Below are 24,750 nucleotides of genomic sequence, written 5' to 3' on the forward strand. Positions count from 1 at the left end.
GCTCCGAGGGGAAGGATGGTGGGGTGGGCGGGGAGGACCATCCACCAATTACTTCACCTTTGGGAGGCCAGGTCGGCGCAGGAAGGCTTCTGCTCGGCATCGGCAGCTGGGCAGCAGAACTGGTGCAGCACGGTCTCATTCCTGAGGGAAGAAAGAAGGAGAAGGTCAGAGGCCTCCTTCCTGAGGCAGAGAGAGGGAGAAGGTCACAGCCCGGCGGAGACAGGCTGGGCTCAGCTCGGCTCTCTGACACCAAGGCCTTTCTGTCCTGAAACCTTGCCCCTGTGTCACGGAAGTCACCAGCACAGCTCCAGGAAAGGAAGTGCAGCATGGATTCTATCATCAAGGCCTCTTCAATCACCCATCAGGCCCAATTCAAACACAACCCCCTGTATGCAGCCCTCCTGACTTCCTTTCAACAGAACTCTTCCTACTTCTGCACCCCCAAGCCCTCAGTAGGCTCTTCTACTTGTATGAGCCATTTATTCCCTCTGTCTTTTATCATTACCATAGTTCTCTTTAACCCTGTTCCCCACTAAGGCCTGGCAGGGCAGAACTAGGTCTATCCACCTGCGATGCACAGAATTGCACACAGCAAACATTTTAAAGCTGATCATATGCAAAGGTACAAAGCATTCACACAGAGACTTTAGTGTTGCTAGCTGAAAATCCAAAGAATGGGGCTTCATGGATTTGTTTGACCCAGATGAAAAAGCCAATCCAGGAAGCAGAGACCTGGATTCCAGTGCCAGCTAGCCGGCTGGGTGATACGTAGTTTACCTCTTCTGGGTCTCAATTTATTCACTGGTGAAACGAGGGAGTTGAGCTGGAGAAGTGGTTCTCAACACTAGCTGCTTATTAGAATCACCAGATTTAAAAATCAACCCCTGCCTACCCCCAAGGACTGCTTCATGTTGTCTGGCCTGGCTTGGGGGCACCAGGATTTTTTATAAGCTCCAGGTAACTCTCAAGGTAGCCAGAATTGAAAGCAATTAGGCCAGATAATTTCCAAGGTCCCTTCCACCTCTAAAATGCTGTGATTCTAATATCCACTTTCAGCCAACTTGGGATCTAATATTGAAATTACTTTTTCATAACTAATGCTGTCCATTGCCTTCTCTCTTAGCAAGTAGCCGCTGAACTGGGCATTGTGGAGTCAGAGAATGTCAGATCTGGGAGGGCTCCCAAAGATCACCTGAAAGGGGTTTTTAAACTTCTTTAGCTTCAAAATACTTTGCCCAAACCCAATCTTTACTGGAAGCTGCTGAATTTGGCTATCCTCATGGAAGAAAATTACATTTGAAGCCTACCTTTATTTGACGAAAATAAATTCCAGAGAGGTTGCACGTTTAAACGAAAACAATAAAACAAGAGGAAATAAAGAAGGGAACTTAGGAATATAGCCTATGTGTTAAGGAGACTTAAAACAGAAAACTGAAAAGTCAGTAAGTAAAAGATGTCTTTCTTTTGTGTATCTGACTACACAAAAGAAAGACATCTAGTATGAAAAAAGATATCCTATTAAATCAAAAGACAAATGACAGAATGGGAAAATATATTTGCAACACATATGACAGAAGGCACGTTCGTATCCTACTTTGAACTCCCACAAATTCATAGTGCAAGGACAAACCCAGTAAAAAATATGGATAAAGGATATGAATTCCGGTTGACACAAAGGGCAATCCAAAGAACCAATAAGTATATGGAAAGATGCTCCACCTTACAGTAAACAGGCAAATGCAAATGAAAGCAACACTGAGATGCTTATTTCCCATCCACCAGACTGACAAACATTAAAAGACTAATAAATACAAGTGCTGGTGAAGATGTGGGGCAAGAGAAGCCCTCATCCATTTTCTGCATAGATGTGATTTTTTACAGCTGTTTTTGGAAATGAAAAAGAACACAGATCTTCTGACCCCGCAATCCCACCTCTGGAATTTTATACCCTAGAGATGCAAGTACCCTTTTATAAAGGCATTTGTACAAAACGTTATGGCAGCTTGGTTTTTACTGGGCGGAAAACAGAACCACTGGAAATAACCTGAGTCCCAATGAGTCAGGGAATGGCTGAGCAGCTTCATCCCTACCATGGAATTATGTGCTGTGTCTCTACATGGGACTACTGTGCGCCTGTGGAATTATGTGCTCTATCTCTTGGCCTAGTTTGATTTCCACAATATATGGCTAACGTATAAAAGCAAGTTGCAGAGAAATGTAGTTTTATAAAATGAATATTAACCCTTCTCCCCAAAGGGCAAATTCTATACATTGTACTATAGTCATATATGAGTGCACATGTAACTAAGCTATTAACACTGGTTACCTCAGCAAGACTAGAATGGGGGGAAAAGGGAGTGTAGGTAAAAAAAAGGAAAAAGAAGAAGTGTTTGGCTTAATGTTAACTGAAAATGTTAAATATAAATTCCTACTTAAGCTATTACTGTAAATACATTAAAATAGAATATGTACCTGGGCAAGGACTAGAAAGTGTCAGGAACCAACATAAATATTAACATCATTTCAGGATGGATCATAGGCAATTTTTATGTTAGATTTTTAATAATTTAATAGATTATTGATTATAGATTATGTATAGTCTATAGATTATAAATTAATATTTAATGAAACTGATATAGCTTTTTAAAGGGCAGTAAAGCAAATAATTGAATCTGACCCCTCATTTTACAGTTGAGAGGGCTGAAACCTAGAGTTGGGGAAGTGATTTGTCTAGAGTTGCTCCCCGACCAAAGTCCAGTCTTCTGGTCACCCCCACCGTCCCCACCCGGCCCAGGCATTCTGGGGCACATCAGAGCCTTTAGAGAATTGTCTTATGATACCCCCGAGGGCTGCCTGGCATGAGTAGAAGGGGAAGAAGGAAGGAGGAGACAGGGAAGATAGGCTCAGAGCCCAAAGAGTGGAGGGGTGGTAGACCCAGGTGTGTAGATCAAGCAGAGAACCTACTCCTACACTCCAGTTCCTACCACCAGTGCACCTGTGCCCCAGAGCAGGTTCAGAATTTTGGCAAAAGCCGATGAGAGGTGAGGCAAAGAGGTGCAACTTGTTCACCACCTGTGACACTCGCACCTTAGGAAAGAACACACACAGACACCGTCACAGGCTGCTTGATCCTGCCTGTTTCCCAGAGGCATCCTCCCAGGGTTGGGAGCTGCTCCTCTGACCAGACACTGAGGCAGGCTCCAGATGGGCTTCCCAGGTCCCCAGACTCAGCTGTGTTGGCCCACGCAACGGGTGACATAAACCTGCATATCCCCAAGTACTTCCACACCTCTGGCTTGCGATGGCAGTGCTATTGGGGTTGTACTCTTTTGGGGTTCCTGCTGATGGGGTCCCTCAGGCAGTCCAGCTGCAAGGAGAAGCTTTCCTTCAGCCCCTTTCCAGTTTCTCCTCTATCTACCTCCTGCCCCATGGGCCTCCTAAGCCTGGGCCAGGACCTCCCTTCTTGCCTTCTCTTGGGCTTTAGTTCATGATGAATTATAAGTTCTATTCTGCCCACCTCTGACCAGTCTGTCCACCTCTTCTGCCCAAAGTCATGGTCCAAGTGCCCTGACCTGGGCAAGTCTTAGCTTAAGTTGGCTGAATGTTGCTTTCAGCCTCCCAGACTTCCCTTCCCTCCACTCGAAAGGAGAATCCTAAAAGGACCCAAAGAATTAATTGCCATTAAAAGTAAAATTGGACCTCTGGTCGGTGTGTCTCAGTTGGTTGGAGTGTCGTCTCATACACCAAAAGGTTGCTGGTTCAGTTCCTGGTCAGGGCACATACCTAGGTTGCAGGTTCTATCCCTGGTCTGGGAGTACACTCCCAGACAACCAGTTGATGTTTCTCTCTCACATCGATGCCTCTCTCTCTCTCTCTCTCTCTCCCTTTCCTTCTCTCTAAAATCAGTAAAACATATCCTCAGGTGAGGATTAAAAAAAAATAATAATAAAATAAAATAAATAAAATTGGAAATGTGATGAGAAGGGCACCTTACCTCTGGTAGTATTGGTCCCCAAAACCTATAACCCCAGTCTAACTGTGAGAAAAACATCAGACCAACCCAAATTGAGGACATTCTACAAAATATCTGACCAGTACTTCTCAAAACTGTCAAGGTCATGAAAATCAAAAAGAGCTAGAAACTGTCACAGACCAGAGAAAACTAAGGAGACATGGCAACTGGAGACAAGGAGTCGTGTGGTACCATAGATGGGATCATGGAACAGGAGGAGGTTAGTGAAAAAAATAATAAATACAAATAAAGTTTAGAGTTTTGTAGATAGGTAGGTAGATAGATGATAAAGTTGGGGCAGCAAAGTGCTAATAATTATATTTTAGCACTTCACTTTATATACAGTATTTACTATATGGCACATAGTATTCTAAGCACTTCCCATGTGTTAACTTGTTAATTCTCACAAAACACCCAAAAGACTGTCTCATCACTCTACAGATGAGGAAACTGAGGCATAGTGAGTTTGTGAACTGCTGATAAAATATCATGCATTCAACATATGCCTCATTTCTTATGACACCTCTTACGGTATGTTTTATTGTCTCCTCCCTTTATTTTACAAATAAGAAAACCAAGACTCAGAGGAGGTAAGTGACTTGCCCAAGGTTACACCGCTGGTTGGTAGGAGAGCCTGAACCCCAGTCAGGCTTTGGAATCATGTAGCCCTCAGCTCAGCCCTGAGTATGAGACTGGGAAGGGCCTTCTCAGAGCCACCATGTCGCACAGTGCTGGAGGCATCATCCACATTGTGGTCTGTGGGATTCACAGCCTAAGGCTGTGGCCCTTGGGAATTCTGGAGCTAGAGGGGACCCAGGAAATTTGGCAGTAGAAGAGCCCCTCTAAAGAAGGAACATGACCCATTCTAAGTCCTTGGCTCTTGAAATTCCAAGGAGGGAAGTTTGTGGTATCCAGGTCAAAGATTTATTTCTTGGATTCTTAATCCCAGGGCTCATGACTTTAGGTAGAACTCAGTGTTGACCCGTATACCAAAGAAGGTTGTGGGTTAGATTCCCAGTCAGGGCATATACCTAGGTTGCAGGTTCGATCCCCAGTCAGGGTGCATATGGGAGGCAGCCGATAGATGTTTCTCTCTCTCCCTTCCTCTGTCTCTAAAATCAATAAACATATCCTTGGGTGAGGATTTTAAAAAACTCACACAAGATACCACTACACACCCACGAGAATGACTAAAATTTTAAAAATCTGACAATGCCAAGTGTTGAAAAGGGTGTGGGGCACTCTCATACACTTCTGGTGGGAATGTAAAATGGTGCGGGTTTGACCTCCAGCCCCGGTAGGGTCCATGTGGGAGGCAACCAATCCATGTGTCTCTCTCACATGGATGTTTTTCTCTCTTTCCCCTGCCTCACTTCCTTCCACTCTCTCTAAAAATTAATGAAAAAAAAAAAGAATCCTCAGGTGAGGATTAACAATAAATAAATAATCTAAAGACTTAAGTAAATATTTCTCCAAAGAAGACATATAAATGGTCAATGGGCACATGAAAAGATGCTCAAAGTCACTACTCATCAGGGCAATGGAAATCAAACCATAATGAGATACCTCATACCTGTTAGGATGGCTATTATAAAAACAAACAAACAAGAGACAAGTGTTGGCAAGGATGTGGAGAAATTGGAACCCTTGTACATTGTTGATGGGAATGCAAAATGGTGCTATGGAGGTTCCTCAAAAATTAGAACTACCATATGATCCAGAAATCCCACTTCTGAGTATTTATCCAAAAGAATTGAAGTCAGGATCTCAAAGAGATATTAGCACCCCAATATCATGCAGCACTGTTCACAAAAGTGAAGATTCACAACTTAAATGTCCACTGATGGATGAATTAATAAAAAATATATATATGCTTACAATGAAATATTATTCAGCCTTAAAAATGGAAATCCTGCAATAGGTCACCATATGGATAAAATTTGAAGATATCCTAAGCAAAATAAGCCAGTAACAGAAGGACAACTATTACATCATCCCACTTACATAAGGTATCTAAGATAGTCACACTCATAGAATCAAGGACTAGTGGTGTTTACTAGGGGCTAGGGAAGAGAGGGGAAATGGGAAACTGCTTATCAATGGGCATAAACTTTCAGCTATGCAAGACAAATAGATATCTGCTGTACAACATTGTGCCTATAGTTACAATACTGTATTGTACACTTAAAAATTTATTAAGAGGGAAGATCTTATGCTGTGTTCTTACCACAATAAAACAAAATAAAATAAAATAAAAAAGTTAAACATCGATGTTTTAGTTTGAATATTTGTTTTTTGAATTGTATGACTAAAACAAGTGGTTTCCACTTTGTGAGCACCTGAGCCCTGCCAGGAGAGTAGGAGTTGGGGGGAGCTGATTCAGAGTTAATGCAAGGAGTGCACAAATACATATGCATACCAAGCATTGTCTGTAAATTAAATAAATTATATATCCTGCACACATATGGGTGGTGTGTTCTAAATGTATGTGGAGGAGTTATTATCAACAAAATAAAGATTCCTGTTATAAAACAGCAACAACCTAAATATCCATTAACTAGTAAATGGATAAACAAGTTGTAGGACATCTATACAATGGAATACTAGTGAGCAGTAAAAAGGAATGAGCTTACGCATACATGCACCAATGTGGATGAATTTCAAAAGTGTTATACTAAGTGGAGGAAGCTAGATACAAAAGTCTACACACTGTATGATTCCATTTATATAACATTGTAAAAGAGGCAAAACTATAGTGACAGAAAGCAGGTCAGTTTCATCGATATGAGAGGGGAGAGGTCAGACTACAAAAGGGAACAGGGATCATTTGGGGTGATGGAAAGGTTCTATAGCTTGATTGAGATCATGGTTACACAACTATAGACATTTGTCAAAGCTTATCAAACTATACACTTAAAATGGGTTTTATTATATGTAATAAAATTATATGTGTATATATGTATGTATGTATACAGCTGACATTTTAAAAAGACCAATATATTTTACTTCCCCTTCTCACTTTTTAAAAAATATATATGTTTTTATTGATCTTTAGAGAGAGGAAGGGAGAGGGATAGAGAGATACAGACATCTACAGAGAGAAACATCATCCATCGGCTGCCTCCTGCAAGCCTCCTACTGGGGATCGAGCCCGCAACCCGGGAAATTGTGCCCTGATGGGAAATTGAACCGTGGCCTCCTAGTTCATGGGTGGACTCTCAACCACTGAGCCATGCTAGCCGGGCGCCTTCTCACTTCCTGATGCTTCAAGAGGCTTTAGAATAATTTCTTTTCTAACTTCCCTCCTCCCATTTCCCCCAAATCACCTAATTATTAACCCCCCTCTAAGCAGCAGGAAAAAACACTGTATTTTCCCTTCCTTGCAAATGCTAGATTGGATTTGCAGAGACCAGATGGCTCATGACTGAGCCAAAGGAGTCCAGGAGGCCAGAAACTAGGACAATGAGAAAATCAGGGGTGGGGACGGTTGAATGGGAAAAGGCTGGACCTGGGCCTAGGAGCTGGGAGTCCCTGGGAAGTGCAGTAGTAACTGTGCTGGGAAGGAGATGGAGACCCAGCCCCCACTCCATTACTGCTGGCCCTCAGGAGGGTGGTTTCTTTCACCGAGTTGTGGGGATTCAGTACGACTTTGAATGTGAAACTGCCTTGGGAGAAACATAGTAAACCCTGCACAAATGCAAAATCTTGTCATGTCTATTATTGATATTATTAGTCTTTGCTACCTCGGAACTGAGTGACCCCCTCTCTGCTGCAAGCAGAGGCCTACCAGAATGTCACCTTGATGTCCTCCTCCCTAGTCCCCCAAACCCTCCTCCAGGCCTGGGGCCTGTGGGCGTGGGCTTTCTTTGCTAATTGGTAAAATCCACCACTGCACAGTCCTCCACAGAAAGTTTTGGAAAGATCTTAATAAGGCAAGTGATTACAAATGTTCCAGCAACCACAGGCAAAAGTCAACAGAAAATAATTGTCCTGATGGTACCCAGGTCCGGAAAGACAACCAGTTCATTGTTCATTGTTCAGTCATGACAAAGTCTGGGATCTCTGCGTGGACAGCATACACACCTGGATTCACTTCTTTCATTCTTTGCCCACTTTCTTTGGGAGAGTTTTAAAGGTCACCTAGTCCATGCTCTCAAGGAATAGAAGGTTACAGACTTCTAGAGAGAGTTGCCTGTCTCTCCTTTTCAGAGAGGTTTTCCCTGAAAACACGCTGCAGGCTCTTCAGATGTTCATATGAAGCAAGTGCCTTTGGTCTTGCAGTAACCCTGTTTCTCTCCTGTGTTCTCAGGAGCCCCAGTGCCCCAGGGGCTGCCCCAGGGCCCACTCTGAGATCAGAGGAAAGTGGAGAGGGCCCAGCATAGAACCTCACACTGCAACCCCGGCAGCTCTGATTTGGTCTGCTTTACCTACTAGGCATGTCCATTAGTTTTAACTTGGGGGGAAAAGTTTCCTTGTTAAAACACACACACACACAACCTGCTGGGAAAGCCTTCTTCTAACCCAAAGCCCTCCTCCTGCAGCTACTGAAGCTCCCTAGGTCTCGAGAGGAGCTGTTTGCTACCGTCCCGAAATGGCCTCCTTGGCCCTCCCTTTCTCACTGCCTGGAGGAAGACTTCTTGAGTAATCCTACCTAACTCCTTTGTATAAACTGCCTTGGTCTCCTCATCTGTAAAATGGGGTTAGTAAGAGAGCTTCTTTAAAGTGCTGTTTTGAGGATGAAATGCATTAAAACATGTAAAGCACTTAAAAGAACTCGGCATATAGTAAATGCTTAATAAATGTCAGCTGTTATTAATGTCCTATTTCTGCCAGCTGTGCCTCTCTCCCTTTGACCTCAGGGGAGAGGTGGTCCCTCTTCTCCAGGCCCCATCCTGTCTCTACATCTCTTCGTCCTGTGCCCCCCCCCTTCAGTGCTGTCTTTTCATAGGCGTTTTCAGCACCTAAATGGTTGCTCAAATCTCTCATCGTAAAAACATTACTTTCCCCTACAACTCTTCCCTTCCTTCTACAGCCAGCCTTTCAGGAAGAGCTGCTTCCAGGGACTTCCTTTCATCTTGATCTCCTGCCAACTGGCTGAAATACAGTTATTCCCCCAGAGCCCTGATAGAACTCTCACCAGGGAGGTCCCCAAGGATCTGGTTGCCCAATCCAGTGGAATTTCTCAGTTCCTAATTGACTTTTCTGCAGTTATTGATTGGCCAAACCCTCCTTATTGTAACCCTCCTCCCTTGACTTGCAGGGACGCGGTCTGCCTGCTCTCCCTACTACTTGCTTTCATGGTAATAGGAGGAAACCAGCCACTGTGCCAGGAGGAGCACAAACGAGTCCACAGAGAGGTCCATGTGGGAAGGAACAAACATCCACCGCCAGCTCACCAGCCATCTGATGACCATCCTGAAAACAAATCTTCCAGCCTTAGTCAAACCTCTCAACCTGATGCCACATGGGCAGAAAAGAGCTGTTCCCAACAAGCAGATTTCTAAACAAAACAGATACGTATTGATGTATAAGTTCTGGGGTGGTTAGAAGACACTAAGTTGGGTGCTTTATTATGCATATCAAAGTGAATCATAGTTGTTGGCTTCTCTGTCTCCCTAACTAGACTGTAAGCTGCTTTAAGGAGAGACATCCCTGCGTCGGATACTGACTGAATTAATATAGCACTCCCATGCCTATCAGCCCTGTGAGGTAGGTACCAATGTTGCCATTATCCCCTTTTTACAGATAAGAAAATTGAGGCTGAGGGAAAAGAAATGGCTCAATTCAAGCTGCAAATGGTGGACCCCATCCCCTTCTCACAATTCCTTAAGAAGGCACCAAGGTACCCTTTCCCCAGCAGAAAAGATCCTCTCTCATCCTTACTCAGTGTCTCCCCACAGAGCTCAGAAGACAATGAGCACTCTGTTAACAGCTCGCTTGTTCATTTATTTACTGAGCACTACTGCCTCCCAGGCACTTGACGTACAGTACTAAACAAGAGTTACATTTTACAGATGAGTAGAGAAATTTACAAGGTCGAAGTCACACTGCTAGGAAGAGGCTGACATAGGACTCGAACCCAGGCCTGGTCCACGCCCCCACATTATTCGACTGCCACAGAAGAGGTTGTGATGGAGGATGGACCAAACAGGAGGCCTGGGTTCCAATTCTAGAGACATCTAGCTGTGTGGTTTGGGGCTAGTCACTTGAGCTCTCTGAGCTTATTCCCGTATCTGTGAAGTCCATCCACTACCATGCCCTTCTGAAAACAAGATTATATTTCAGAGAGGCAGCAGGCACAGGGGAATGACTTTGGCTTGGAATCAGGCCCATGTGAATATACATAGCACCTTTGCCATTTATAGCTCTGTGACTTTGGGAAAGTCTCTTAATCACTCTGAGCACTTCACTTATCTCTCAAACATAATGATGGTAGTACCTCCATTCAATAGTTGAGGAATTAAATAAGAATATGCACCTTAGGAATTCAGCCCACAGTAGTGAATAATAAATGATAGTCACTCCATTCTTGAATTAGTTGCTGTTATTTCCCAAATGACATACTCCATGTCTTAAGTGTCTCTTTATCCCCATGCACAGGCACAGGCATGATTACCTATTCTACATTTGCTGAACTGAGGGCAGAGTCTGCCTGGGTCAAGTGCATTCCTTTTTAAAATTTCACTTATATAATGCAGTGTTACCAACTATGGTCATCATGGTTTCCATTAGATTCTCAGATCTTTCACCTAATAGCTGAAAGTCTATGTCCTTTTACCAACCTCTCCCTATTCTGCCACCTCTCAGACCCTGGCAACCAATTTTCTATTCTTTGTTTCCAAGTTTGAATTTTTTTTTTAAGATTCCTCATATAAATGATACCATATTGTATTTGTCTTTCTCTGGTTTATGTCACTTAGCATAATGCCTTCAAGGCCCATCCATGTTGTCTCAAATGGCAGGATTTTTTCTTTCTTGTGGCTGCATAATATTCCATTGTATGTGTGTGTGTATCTCACTTTTTCTTTCTCCATGCATCCATTGATGGACACTTTAGCTGTCTCCATGTCTTGGCTACCATGAATAATGCTGCAATAAACATATGAGTGCAGATACCTCCTCAAGATCCTGTTTTCCTGTACATATATATAGCCAGAAGTGGGATTGCTGGATCATATAGTTCTATTTGTAATTTCCTGAGGAACCACCATACTGTTTTCCATAGTGGCTGCACCAATTTACAATTCCACCAACACTTGTTCTCTCTTGTCTTTTTTATAATAGCCATTCTAACAGGTATGAGGTGCTATCTCATTGTGGTTTTGATTTGCATTTCCCTATGATTAGTAATGTCCAGCACCTTTTCATGTACCTATTGGCCATTTGTAAGTCTTCTGTGGAAGAACATCTACTCAGCTCCTTTGCTTATTTTTTTTATTAAGTTTTAGAGAGAGGAAGGGAGAGGGAAAGAGAGAGAAAAACATGGATGTGAGAGTGAGACTTCGATCTGCCGCCTCCTGCACATGCCCTGTGAGGGATGGAGCCAGCAACCCGGGCATGTGCCCTGACCAGGAATCAAGCCGGCAACCTTTTGGTGTCTGGGACAACACCCAACCAACTAAGCCATACCAGCCAGGGTATCTTTTGCCCATTTTAAAATCAGATTGTTTGTTTCATGTTAATGAGTTGTCTGAGTTCTTCATATATTTTGGACATTAACCCCTTATTAGTTATATGATTTGCAAATCTGTTCTCCCATTCTGTCGGTTGCCTTTTCCTTCTGTTGTTTTCCTTTGCTGTGCAGGAGCTTTTTAGTTTGATATGGTCCCCTGTTGATTTTTGCTTTTGTTGCCTAGTGTATTCCTCATCACATTTACCACACTGGTGGGCACACAATGCTGCTGTCTCTTCCTTTCGTTACAGCACTTCACAGTTTATACAGCATTTTCTCACATAGCTTCTTTTAATCTTTGCACCACCTTGTGAGTTACACCTAGCTATTCCCCTTTGCAGATGAGGAACAGAGCTGTGACCTGGTTTTCCAGTGGGCACACAGCTGGTAAGACATGGAGCCATCTGCATTGAGGTCCTCTAGTCCTGGGAGTGCTCTGTCATGAAGCAGCGAGGGAGGGACAAATACCCAAAGGAGGAATTTCATCAAGGCTCTTTCTCAAACCACAGGAGGTAGCAAGGTTCCACAGAAAGCCCGCAGGTTAGAGGTCTGGCCACTGGGATGGCCCTGGAATCTTAGGCAGATTATCTGACCTTCTTCAGCCTCAGTTTCCCTAGCTGTAAAGGAGAGGTCATAAGAGAAATGACCTCATAGGGTTGTTGTGAAGGTCAAACAAGATAAGCCATGCCATGCTCAGTACACAATACTTAGCATGTAGCAGGGCAACATAGAAAATCTGGACCATGCACTGTATGGGGTACAGGAGGTCTAGTGTTCAAAGGCCAGTTTTGCCACTTTTTAGTCAACAGCTTGGCCTGCCTGAGCCTCAGTTTCCTTACTTATAAATAGGGTACTGTTAGCATTTTACCTTCAAGTGTGATTGTGAGGATTAAATGAGCAGATATATCTACAGTGCTTAGAACTGTGCAAGGCCCAGTTAGTAAGCCCCTGCTGCTCCTAGACCTGGGATTCCTCGCCCTCAGCCCTGGAGTTGAATACTCAAGGGCCTCACAACCATGCTGTGCCGATGGCACAGCTTCTACCTATATCTGAATTTTATGGTTAGGAAACAGACTAAAGTGGATGGAAGCCTAAATCGGAAATCCCAGGCTGCCCCAATCTCCAAATCTCCAAATTTTGCCCACCCTTCAAGGCCCAGCATTAAAGACATTTCCCCTGCAAAGCCTTCCCCAGATCATTCTTGTGCCTGCCCCCTCTGCCCCAGCCCCGGCTGGAAGCACTCACCTATGGACTCCCACAGCAGCCTCTCTGTGACACTAGCAGGCACCAACATCAATTTTTCCACATCGTATTGCCAATGTCTATATACATGTTGCGTCTTCTAGCTGTGAGTTTTCCAGGACAGAGCCATGACTGTGACCAATTCCTGTCTACATCCAGTACAGGATGTAGCCTGGCTCGCAGCAGTAAATACCATTTATCCACTCAATGCGTGAATAAGTCTCTATTACTGAAGATGCCGGAGAGTAATGGGGAATTAAACATGCACATACATGAAACGGGCACATGCATGGAAAAAGCCCATGTATGTACCACACAGACACCATCATCATATGTGCAAGGCAGTGTGCAAGCACTTTCCATACATTCCCTCATTTAAATCCTCATTTTAGAGATGAGGAGACTCAGAGAGACTAAGACACTTCTTTAATATCACACAGCTTTGGCATCAACCTGGCAGTCTTGGGGAAGCTTAACTCAGACCAGGAAACTCAGCCTATAACTTGAGTGGGCCAGGAGGCCCCGAGTCCCTTCTCTTCTACACTCACCATCCCAGCCCAGCCCTAGAACTGTCAGGCTTTCTCTCAGTCCCCAGGCTACAGGTTGCCCTCTCTCCTTCTTACCCAGGGGGTGGCACTGCCAGCAACCCCAGAGCCATGCAGTTTCCTAGCTCAAGCCTATTTGTGCGAAGTCCAACACCTTTGTAGGCAGCCAGGAGGGCGCCCAGCACCAGGCAGGGTGGCTCAGTGTGAATGACAGAACTGGGAGCTTGGTTGCACCTTGCCAGCTTCCCTCACAAGAGATCTCTTTATTACTTGGCAGACGGGTACCTAGCTGCTGGGCAAAGCCAGCTTGAGAGGACAGATCAAAGCCATCTGGCCCACACCAGCCTCAGAGGCTGCTTCACACTGTGGCCTCCCTCACGACGCCAGAGCAGCACGCCTACATGGCGTTACTCACCCACCCTTAATCAACTGTGGCCTGCATTGTTTTTCCAGGAATAGTGAAGATAAGTCCTCATCAGTATAATGACTGCATTTGTGCAGTAGTTCTGATTTATGGAAAATGGTAATAGTAGTAATAATAATATTATATATTATAATTATAACTAATGTTAACATTAATGCCACTTGACTGATGAGGAGGCTAAGGCTGAGCAAAGTTTGATGACCTCCTGAGAGCCCACAGCTGAGACTCCAGCCCACACCTTTCCACTGCTGCCTGCTGCCCCTGGCACCCACCCAACCCCACAGCGGGCAGGGGAGGTAGCCACTGGGCTGTTAATGGAAGAACCTTGATCTTGCCCGCCATAGCACAGGCAGATTCTTGGAGTTAGACAAACACCTAAAACCTCACCCAGCCAATCCCCAATCCCACATCTTCAATTGACCTCCTAGCCACAGCTCATGCATACCCACCCAACTCACATACCTACAGAAACACCTCTTACTTCTGGTAAACCAACTACATGCTAACATGCAACATGCTTTTATACACCTGCTTGGGTGTGTAAAGATTAATACACATAAACTTGCATATGCATGTATGCACGTGCACACACACACACACATACTCCTTAACATGCACACCTCACTTCATGAACACATCCAGAGGTCTCATAAAAATGCACAGCTGTCCCTTGGTATCTGAATATACAGATGCCCTTTGGTATCTGCAGGGGATTGGTTCCAGGACCCCCACAGACACCAAAATCTGCAGATGCTCAAGACTCATATATATGTAGTATTTGCATATAACTTACGCACATCCTCCCACATATTTTAAATTATCTCTAAATTGCTAATACAGTGTAAATGCTATGCAAATAATTGTTATACTGTATTGTTTAGGGAATAATGGCCAGAATTAAAAGTCTATACATGTTTAGTACACACACAATCATGTAGGCCAAACCACATAATACACATCAACAACATAACTTTTTTTCTTCACAAATATTTTTGACCCACAGTCAGTTGAATCCATGGACGCAGAACCCTCAGATATAGAGGGCCAACTGTAGTCCCAGTCTCACACTCAATATAAACTCCCCAAACCTATGCACACACAATCCTGCACACACATGCACGTGAATGCACACACACTTCTGGATGTGTAAACACACATAGACATATTTTCACATATAATCCTGCATGTGCAGGTGTGTGCACACACACATGTATACACACACAGGACTGAGACCACGAATGTCCCATCCCCTATGTGGGCCCTCCAGAGTGTGTGGGCCATAGAAGGATGTCCTGTCCCATGAGGACCTGTAAATCACCCATCTTCTGGCTGCATGTGGATGGCATTCTGCCAGTCCCCTAGTCCAGTCTTGCATGGCATGACAGAGATGAGTGGGCCAAGGGCCAAGTTCTGAGCTACAGCAACATAAACAACTCTCATATGGGCATGGTGCCTCCAGCCTTTTTGTCCCTGAACATTGAGCCATGTTCTGGACCAGGCCTTGCCCAGGGCAAGCACTTCCCATGCCACAGGGGATGCTCCTAGAGTGGGGATAGCTATGTCACAGTATAAGAGGCTAAAGCTTGCATGTGAATCTTGAAGATGCCACTTTAGCTGTGTGACCCTGGGTGCGTCATCTTAACCTCTCTGAGTCTCAGCACATCTGTAAAATACGATTGTGTGGATAAAATGAGATAATATACGTAAATACCTAGCACAGAGCAGAAATTAGTACATTGATGTTGAAAGACTGAATAAATAAGTGAATATTATCCCTGGCCAGGTGTGGCTCGGTTGGTTGGAGCGTCATCCTAAACACCAAAAGGTTGTGGGTTCGATTCCCAGTCAGGGCATATACCCAGGTTGTGGGTTTGGTCCCTGGTTCCTCCCTCCCTACTTACCTCCCTCCCTCTCTTTCTCTCTCTAAAATAAACAAACATACCCTTGGGTGAGGATTAAAAATTAATTAATTAATTGACCATCAAATGATTGTGAATTGCATACCAGGGCTCTCTGTGTAGAACTGCTTTCCCTCTTTGGCCCTTTGACCCCCATTTTCTCTAGTAGTGGATCATATTGCTTCCTTGCTCAAAGTCCCCACAACCATGATCATTATTAAGCTATTATTTCTCCCATCTTAAAGAACAATCTTTGATCTTGAACCCACTTCCCCTCCAGCTACCACTCCATTTCTTTATTCCTCTTTGTAGCAAACTCATCAAAGAGTTTTCTGTACTCACTTTCTACAATTCCTCTCATCCTGTCATCTTTTAAACTCATTAGGGAAATTTCAAACATACATTTTGCCAATCTTCTAGCCCCAACATTTTTGTTGGAGTATTTTAAAACATAACCCAGAAATAATATCATTTCACTCAGAATGTATCTCTAACAGGTAAGAACTTTAAAAAGATATAACAGTATCATTATTACACCTAAGTTAACAATAATTCTTTAATATCAACTAATAAGTCTTCCGTGTTCAAATTTCCCTGATTGCCTTAAAAATGTCCTTTTAGTTGCTTCATCTGAACCAGGACCTAATCAAGGTCCACATGTTTATTTGGTTGACTTGCCTCTTACGTCTCTTTTCCCTTCTCTCTTAAACCCGCACTAATCAAGCTTCTGCCCCAATGCTCTACCAAAACTACACTTTCAGGGTCACCCATTACCTCAGTGTTGCTAAAGCCAGCAGACAGTAGTCATTCCTCACCCTGCTCCAGTGTTTGACTCTATTCCTGCACCCCTCCCTGAAACATCTCCCTTCCCCCTCCCTCTCAGCTTCTATCCCACCTCTTGACATCAGAATGCTCCAGGGCTCCATCCCTGCTCCTCTTTAGTCATCTAGTCTCAAGGCTTTAAAAGCTGTCCCAAATTTATATCCTCAGTTCTTTCCAAAAGCCAACTGATTGTCTCCACCTGAATATCCAATAGGCATCTCCAACTTACCATGTCTAAGACTCCATCCATCACCTTCCCTCCCACAGACTTCCCCAACTCATCCTTCCAATAACTTTCACCCAAACTCTCGGACTCGCTCTCAACTTGTCTCTCTCACACCCCACATTAATCCCTCAGGAAGTACTGTTGCTTTGACTGCTACTTCCATCTCCTACCTGGACTTTGCAACAACCTCCTACCCGATCTCTCTGCTTCTGGCTTTCTTCCACTTCAGTTCATTCTCAACCCAAACTCAACGAGCGGCTACAGTTGCCTTTAAGCATTCTCTGCTCAAAACTATCCAGTCGTCACTGGTTTTTCTTACGTAAAAGCCAAACTCTTCACAACAGACTCCAAGGTTCTACCAGTGTTTCACAACAAGAAACATTTACTTGGGGCAGGAAAACTCTTTCCTGTGGGTCTGTCCTGTGCACTATAGCGTGGTCTGACATTGTCCTTGTCCCCCCAATGCCTGCAGAGCAACACTTTCCCCTCATGTGTCCAGTATTGTTTCGCTGTAGCATCTGTGCCACAAATATATTCACCACAAACATTTTCACCCCATAACTGATTGTCCATGAGGCAATTTTGCTGTAAAAAAAAAAAAAAAGATAAGTTCACAACAAATAAAAGAGGGACATTAAAAATGAGCAACAAAATGAAAAAGACTTTAAAGTGAAATACAGAATGTTTGAATACATTTAAAATGGGTGTAGATTCATGGTAATACTGTGCAAATAACCGATTTTATATTGTGCATTGTACCTAAGCACTTGTTTTCATTCTATGGGAAATGTGGGTTCAACTCTGTACCCTAAAAGCTGCCCCTTGGTGCCTCTTCCTCCTCCCAGTATAGTGTGTTTCAAAATAAGAAACCTCTTGGGGGTAAAAATCTTCATGTGAAAGAAATGCTCACTATTTTAAAACACCACTATATAACTATTTTCTCCACCATTTCCTCAATGGAGAGATGAAACCAACCTGATCAATGCCACCCCCTAGGCCCCACCCTCATTCCCACAACAAAACCCTAAAAAACTGTCAAACAGTTATTTTATCTTTTTTACAGAAAAACTGTCTTATGGCCAATTAATTTTGTGGTGAAAATATGTGCAGCAAAAATGCTTACAACAAGATGCCTATGGCAAAGATGCTATCATGAAAGCACCTACAACCCCCCCCCCAACCCTGCCAGCCATTGTGACAACTAAAATGTCCCCACACTTTTCCAAACACTACCTGGTGGATTTGGAAATCCCAGCTGAGAACCTCTTACAAGATTTGCTACACCCCTTCCCTCTCCCGCCCTCCCTACACCCCATGGATGGCTCTGATTTGGCCTCAAGACTACTCTCCCAGCGCTCCTGCTCTTACTGGACCAACCAGACCGGCTCCTGCGCAGCCTTCGTGCTGGTTGCTGCCTCGGCCAGGAATGCTCCTCCCCCTTGCAGAGACCTCCCTTCACCAGGTCTTTGTTCAGGCATTATCTTCTGGGCGAGGTCTTCCCAGTACATCCTGTTTGAAATTGCAAATCCCTTTAGTCCCAGGCTCCCTTCTCTAGAGCACTTAATCCATCAGATGTAGTATATGTGTTAATTATTAATTTTGGGGTTTTTTTAGTCTGCAAGCTTCATGAAGGGATTTGGGGGGTTTTGGTTCACTGCTGTACCCAGTGCCCGAAACAGTAACTTGTACACAGCAGACAATCCATAAATATTTAAGTGAAAGAAAAGATACAGATGCCATGAACATAAACTTATGTAGAGAAGGAAACAAGCACTTTTAAGTCACAGGAATAAAGAATAATTTCATTCTCAGAAAGAACTAGAGTATGTCAGCCTGGGGTGGTAAGTAGGGGGAGAGACTATGAGAACCTCAATTTATTTCTCAGATCAGTTCAGGAAAACTTCCTGAAGAGATGGCTTTTTAGGACTCACCTTCAGCTCGTTTTGAACCAGATTATAACACCCTGGCAGCTCCCCCAGCCCCAGGGAACAAAAGTGAATCAAGCTAGAAGAGTGTTGAAAAGTTTTCAGGCTGGGAAGCATACTCCATGAATCTTATTTCTACCGCAATCTACCAATGTCTGTAGGAGACTAAAGCAGCAAGTCGGCAGCTGCAGGGCCAAGTTCAAATGGAGACCCCCAATAATATCTGCCCACTCCCACCCTGGACCCTCAGAAAAGCCCATCCCAAATGATCACACAGAGGCAGGCCACCCAGAGTTTGCTTTCCATACTCTCAGCAGACAAGAACCTAGATTCACAGCCATACAATGAAATATTTTGCAGTTAAAAAGAATGAGGCGGTTCTTTTTATACTGGAGATGGAAGGATCGCCAAGACAGACTATTAGGGGCAAAACGCAAGGTGCAGAACCGCATATAGTATACTACAATTAATGTAAAAGAAAGTACACACTCACACATACATGCACTTGAATGTACATAGAATTCCCTGAAAGGATACATGAGAAATTGCTGACAGTGGTTGCTGGTGGGGTGACAGTGAGTGTGAGTGGGTTGGAAATGGGTGGGGAGACACTTGATTGTAAATTCTTGTATCCTTTACATTTTGTATTATGTCAGTATACACCTACTTGAAAAAAGTGAATTAAATTTTCAAACAATACAACCAGATTGACAAAAACCAATAGGCCCTTGTGAACAGTTCTGCATTTTTTGGTGTTAAAACTTAAGCCACCTGCATAACTATAGGTGGCCTGAAGTCAGAGGACAGAGTCCTTCAAGTGGAAAGAGCCCAGGAGCTTTAGCTGACCTGTCCCTTCTGTGGCCTGGGGCTGAGAAAGCCAGTGGGTTCCTAGGTGCCATCCAAAGCCAGGCTGGGTCAGAACTTGCATGGTTGAGATAGGAAGTTAAGGGGTGGTCTGGCCATACCCCCTGGACAGAAGGGCTCCCTTCTTGCTTCTGCCCTAGAAGAGCAGTGATGAGATAAGGCACAGCAACCCACAATGCCCCTGCAGCAGAAGTGGTAGGCTTAGGTGTATTCTCTTGAAAGAAAAGGCGACTGGGGATGGGGAGATAGTGGACAGGAAGACCAGGGAAGGAGGTATGACTGTCTTCAAATGCTTGTGGGGCTGCCAAAGAAGAAAAGAGGAATCCTGTTCTGAGTCTTCTAGAAGACACAGAAAAGTAAGGAAGTGTACTCTACCTTCAAAACCACTTTCTGGCCCAGATCTTGCCAGAAGGATCCAAAAATAACAGCAACTACTCGGAGTCCTCACTGTGTGCTAGGCACTTGGGTTACTTGGTGATTTACTGGCATTGCCTCTTTATTTTCACATCAATCCTACCAGGTTAGTGCTAATTGTATCCCCATTTTACAGACAAAAAACCAAGGCTGTCACTGATCAAGATCACATAGTAAATACGTGCCAGAGTCAGGATTCGAACCCAGTGCCACACTCTGAACTATTAGGTTTTATCATAGGTTGGGCCAGAATTCTTAGACTATGTGATCCATTGAATTCAAATATAAATATGGGGAGGCTAAGGTAGAGTTGGGCTTCTCTTGCCAAGGTGTCTTGGGAACAAGGAAGGCTATGGAAGGTGGATGCCGAGTAGACGTTGGACCTCGGTGACACCATCCTGGTCCCTGACCCTCAGCCGTCTCCACCACCCCCCTTCTTCAAAGGGACTCATCCACTCGCAGATGCCCGGGCTGGGACCTACGCAGGCCAGGAAAGGAGAGCCCATCAGCCCCGAGGGCCCGCTCCCGCGGGGGAGCAGCCTGGGCGGAGGGTGAGCGGGCTGCGCCCTGGGGCCCCGGAGGCCGCCAGGGTCCCGGGCGCGGCGGCAGGAGCCGCAGGGCAGGGCGGTGACGCAGCAGGGACGCCCCCTTCCCTCCCGGGTCCTCGCTCAGGGCGGGAGGCGGCGGGCGCCGGGGGTGCTCCCAGACGCCGTGGGCGGGCGCCAGGCTGAGCCCGCGGGGGCGCGGGGCGGGGGAAGACCGCGCGAAAGAGCCAGGCTCCGGAGAGGGCCGGGCGCTGGGGGCCCGGGTAGCGCGGGCGGGGTCGGGGGACTCGGGGGAGGACGGGGAGCGTCGAGGGCCCCGGAAGCTGGGCGGGGGTGCGGCAGCCCCTCGTTCACCCTCCCGCCCACGCCCACGCCCACGCCGCGGGCCGCCGGGGCGGGGACCGCGCCGGGGCTGCGCTGCCTGGCCTGTGACTCAGCACCGCCCCGCCGCCGGGGTGCGAGGGCGCGCGCGGTGCGCTGGGGCGCGCGGCTTCCCCGCGCCGGGGGCCGGCCGGACGGGGGTGCGCGGGGCTTGTGTGGGCGGGAGATTCCGTGCTGCTCCGCGGCGAGCCTCACCCCGCGTCCCCCTTTCCCCACCGAGAAGCCTCGGGGACGCGGCCGGGGGCTGAAGGGCTTTCCCCGGGCTTTTGGAGCGAGTCTAGGGGCAGACGACGGAGGAGGTGACCCGAGGTGGGGAGCGGCTGGAGCCTGAGCTCTGCCTTCCAGCGGCCCTCGGATTTTCAGCACTAATGGCCAGAAGGAGCCCAGTGGAAATTCCTGAGGTATTTAGAGCTGGAATCCCCTGCAGAATTCACGTCATCCTTCCCAGACCTGCAGGGCTGCCCTACATCGGGCCCACTGGTGTCTGTCTCCCCCTCCCTTTTTTTCCCCTTGAAAGGAAGCGTGAATTGAGTCTCCCTCTGTCCCCCATCCTGAGCTCCTTTCCCAAGGCTCTTATCATTTGAAAGTCACTTTTCACATCTGAGCCAGGTCCTTTGTGCTGCAGTAACCTCTTAACAGCTCTGCTTTGCCACAGACTTGGTGAGCTGAGGGGAGAGGGGGGCAAAAAGTGATTGTTCCCGTTGGCCTAGAGAAGGGGAGGGGTTTGCTCCAAGCTTACACTTGGGGTCTGTGAAGGTGGGCACAGAAGTCAGGAGTCCTGGCTTCTTGGTGGAGACCAGCTGATTGGAAGGAAAGTATCTCCCTTATCTGTCTGTGGAATTCCCTTTGGCCTTCCCTGATGTGCTCTCATGAGTTAAGTAGCTCTAAGAATGTCAAAGATGCAAATGAGCCAGTTTGGAGGCATTGTGGGCATCTGTTTGCAGAGACCAGGCTATGCACAGGAATCACCAAAACTAGACACAGGCAAGAGGTTCCCAACTGCTTTGTAGAGTTTTTGTTGCTGTTTTTAAATCATTGTGTTGAGTTGATGTGTTGAATGAAATTTGTGGTTGATTCAAATCATTTATCAAGAAATTAGGGCCCTAGCTGGTTTGGCTCAGTGGTTAGAGCATCTACCCTCAGACTGAAGGGTCCGGGTTCGATTTCGGCCAAGTGCACCAAAATCGGGTCATGTGGTACAAGGCCATAGCCACAGCTAGGCCAAGTTAGGTGCAGGGAAACACCACACTGCAGCTTTCCCTGCATCTTGTGCATTTCCCTGCTGCCCAGTTACTGAGCTTCCAAACATAACAGCTCAATAGAGAGTCCCAAATTCCCCACCCCTGCACCCAACCACCCTCCCTGCGGCCTTCAGCTCACGGATTCCAGAGACCTGGTCTCCTTGCTTGAGACAGAGTGAGGGATAGAAAGCCTAGAGCCAGGCACTGTAGACTCACCCCATTTTACAGAGGGGAAGACCCAGGAGAAACTGGCCAGCCAAGAGAGATGAAACAAGCCATGCAGAGAAAGAAGAAGGAACCCTGAGTCCTGACAGGGTGACAGGCCAGGGTGTCATGGGGAAGCAGAAAGAAAGCCTATGCTAAGCTTTGCTGTGAGGCCCATACATGTTCTGCATGGAGTGGGTGACATCAATCTCCCCCAGCCCAAGTCAGTAATACACTCACGCATACACAACTGTATCCACTCAGTCCCACACACACATCCATACCATACACACACCCACTTACCCTCCCGTCAGTGTCCTAACATTTCCGCGAACAGAGCTGACACTGCCTGATTGAAAATAGGAAGGAAAGGCCTAAAGCCTGGGTGTTGGTTTCTGCTGTGTCTCCAGGCTAGATGGTGATCCCAGAATCCAGCTCTCTCTCCTCTGTCTGTTTCTACCTGGAGACATGAGTACAATTTAAGCTTCCTTTCCCTCCCATCATCAGAGACCCATTACCCATTTCTAGTTCAACCTGCTGACACGCTGTGTGTGTGTGTATCACTGAGATGAAACACTCAAAATGCTTTGTCATGCTTAATAATGCAGCTTCCCAGGCTGAGGACTGGACTGATCAGAGGCAGACACAGAGGGAGAGGAGGGCTCACCATGCTTATGGATAGAATTAGGGTAGGATCTGTTAGCTGGAAGGAGCACCCATGTCCCCCTCACTCCCCAACCAGCCTTAAGAGGTGAGCTTCAGATCCAGCTTTTCACACATGCTCAGCTGCAGAAACTGCTGTTGGGCCTAAGCACAACCTATTTGCCCAGTGGGGCCTCCCTCCAGCTGAGATCTTCTTCAGCTCTGACACCATATTCTCTCCTCTCCCTCCACTCAACCATCTATGAGCTTTCCTGGTCCCTACATGCTAAGCGTTTATTCATTCAAGCAAAGTTTATCAGATACCTCCTAGATGTTGACTTAGCCTCTCATCCCCCATTCTCTTCGGGCCCATGCAACACCAGCCTCTACTACCTGCTACTCTTCTTGCCCACATCTTCCTGCCCCATAGCTAACCCTGATAGAGTTGTGTGAAATTTTTCCATCCAAAAAATTATTTTGTTAAGATCCTAGAAAGAATCAAAAGAGCTTGCCAAGTACCAGGATGCTCCTTAAATTCCTGCCTCATGACTTTACACATGAAGCTCATTGGGACAGTGTCCCTTCTATGGCCTAGATAATTGCTTTTCCAAAACACACCAATGAGGGAATGCCCCAAGGCCCTCCCCTTTGCTTGCCAGGTCCAGGCAAGGCAGTTCCAATTCCCTGCAAAATATAGCAGAGATAAAGATCATTTAGGTTCTGGACAGTCCCCTTTCATGAGCATTTCAACTCCTGAGCCTCTTGTGCTGGCTTTTAGTCAACCAGTGTCACCATGGCAACCTCCTCCCTTATCAAATCTGCTCTCAGACATGGCTCAATAAACTCTTTTATGCTGAAGTGTGAAAGGCTGATATAGCTAAATGTGTTGTTTTTCTCCCATCCTGGGATAATTTACATTTTAACAAGGGTATAACCTTGAAGAACCCAAAGGAATCCCTAATTGTGGGATATCTGGCATAGGCAAGATATTCTGGAAGGCAGAGAGATCTCCCTGAGTCCCCTAAACCCCATAACTAGCTGTAAGTTTGGCCCTGCACACCAATGGAGCAGTCCTGCTTGGCTCTTTTGGTACGTCACTGTATATTATGAAGAGCACTGGATGAAGAGTTCTGCCACCAACTAGCTTGGAAGCACCGTCACTTCTGACTCGGGCCATAGTTTTCTCATTTGCCAAATGAGAAGTTTGGACCAAATGACCTTTTATAGGACCTTTCTAGCTCTGACATTCACCTGACTCTCAGAGGGGCTGGGGACCCTATTCCATTTCCTAAAGCCCTCCAGCCCCTGCAGCTGTGGCCTGATGCCAGCACAGAAAGTGGGCAGGGACTTGGACAGGTCTGCATGCCTTCTGTCCACAGTAGCTGCACACTCACCGAAGACAAGAGGTACCACTCAGTGCATACGCCAGTCTTGCAGTGTTACATAACCCTCCTGGATGGGATAGTCCAAAAAAACAGCAACAGCAAAACAGCACCCCCCCACATACACACACACCAGTACCCCAACATGCACACGGAGCAAGCAGTCTTTGCCTATGGTGGCCTCCCAGCCACAACCACCCTGGGAGAGAATTTTAGAAGCTCACCATCTTTTCTTTTCCCGTTGTTTTGTTTATCCTAAGAAGGTATTTCACCTTACGAGAAGAAACTCTTTTATGCTCTATGCTTGACCA

The 24,750-nt window shown here is 45.9% G+C and overlaps 1 protein-coding gene across 2 annotated transcripts in view; it reads right to left on the reverse strand.

Moving 5' to 3' along the window:
- IQSEC3 (IQ motif and Sec7 domain ArfGEF 3) overlaps positions 1-24,750 on the reverse strand; it is a gene marked incomplete at its 5' end in the record, with an annotated part of 104,722 nt that overhangs the window by 73,016 nt on the left and 6,956 nt on the right. For both annotated transcript variants that reach the window (XM_081130144.1, XM_081130143.1), the window contains one exon: positions 58-141. In XM_081130144.1, coding sequence (XP_080986270.1) covers positions 58-141 — 84 coding nt within the window. The remainder of the gene's footprint in view (positions 1-57; positions 142-24,750) is intronic.

This window comes from Miniopterus schreibersii (assembly GCF_964146895.1).
Source record: "Miniopterus schreibersii genome assembly, chromosome: 2".
NCBI lineage: Eukaryota > Metazoa > Chordata > Mammalia > Chiroptera > Miniopteridae > Miniopterus > Miniopterus schreibersii.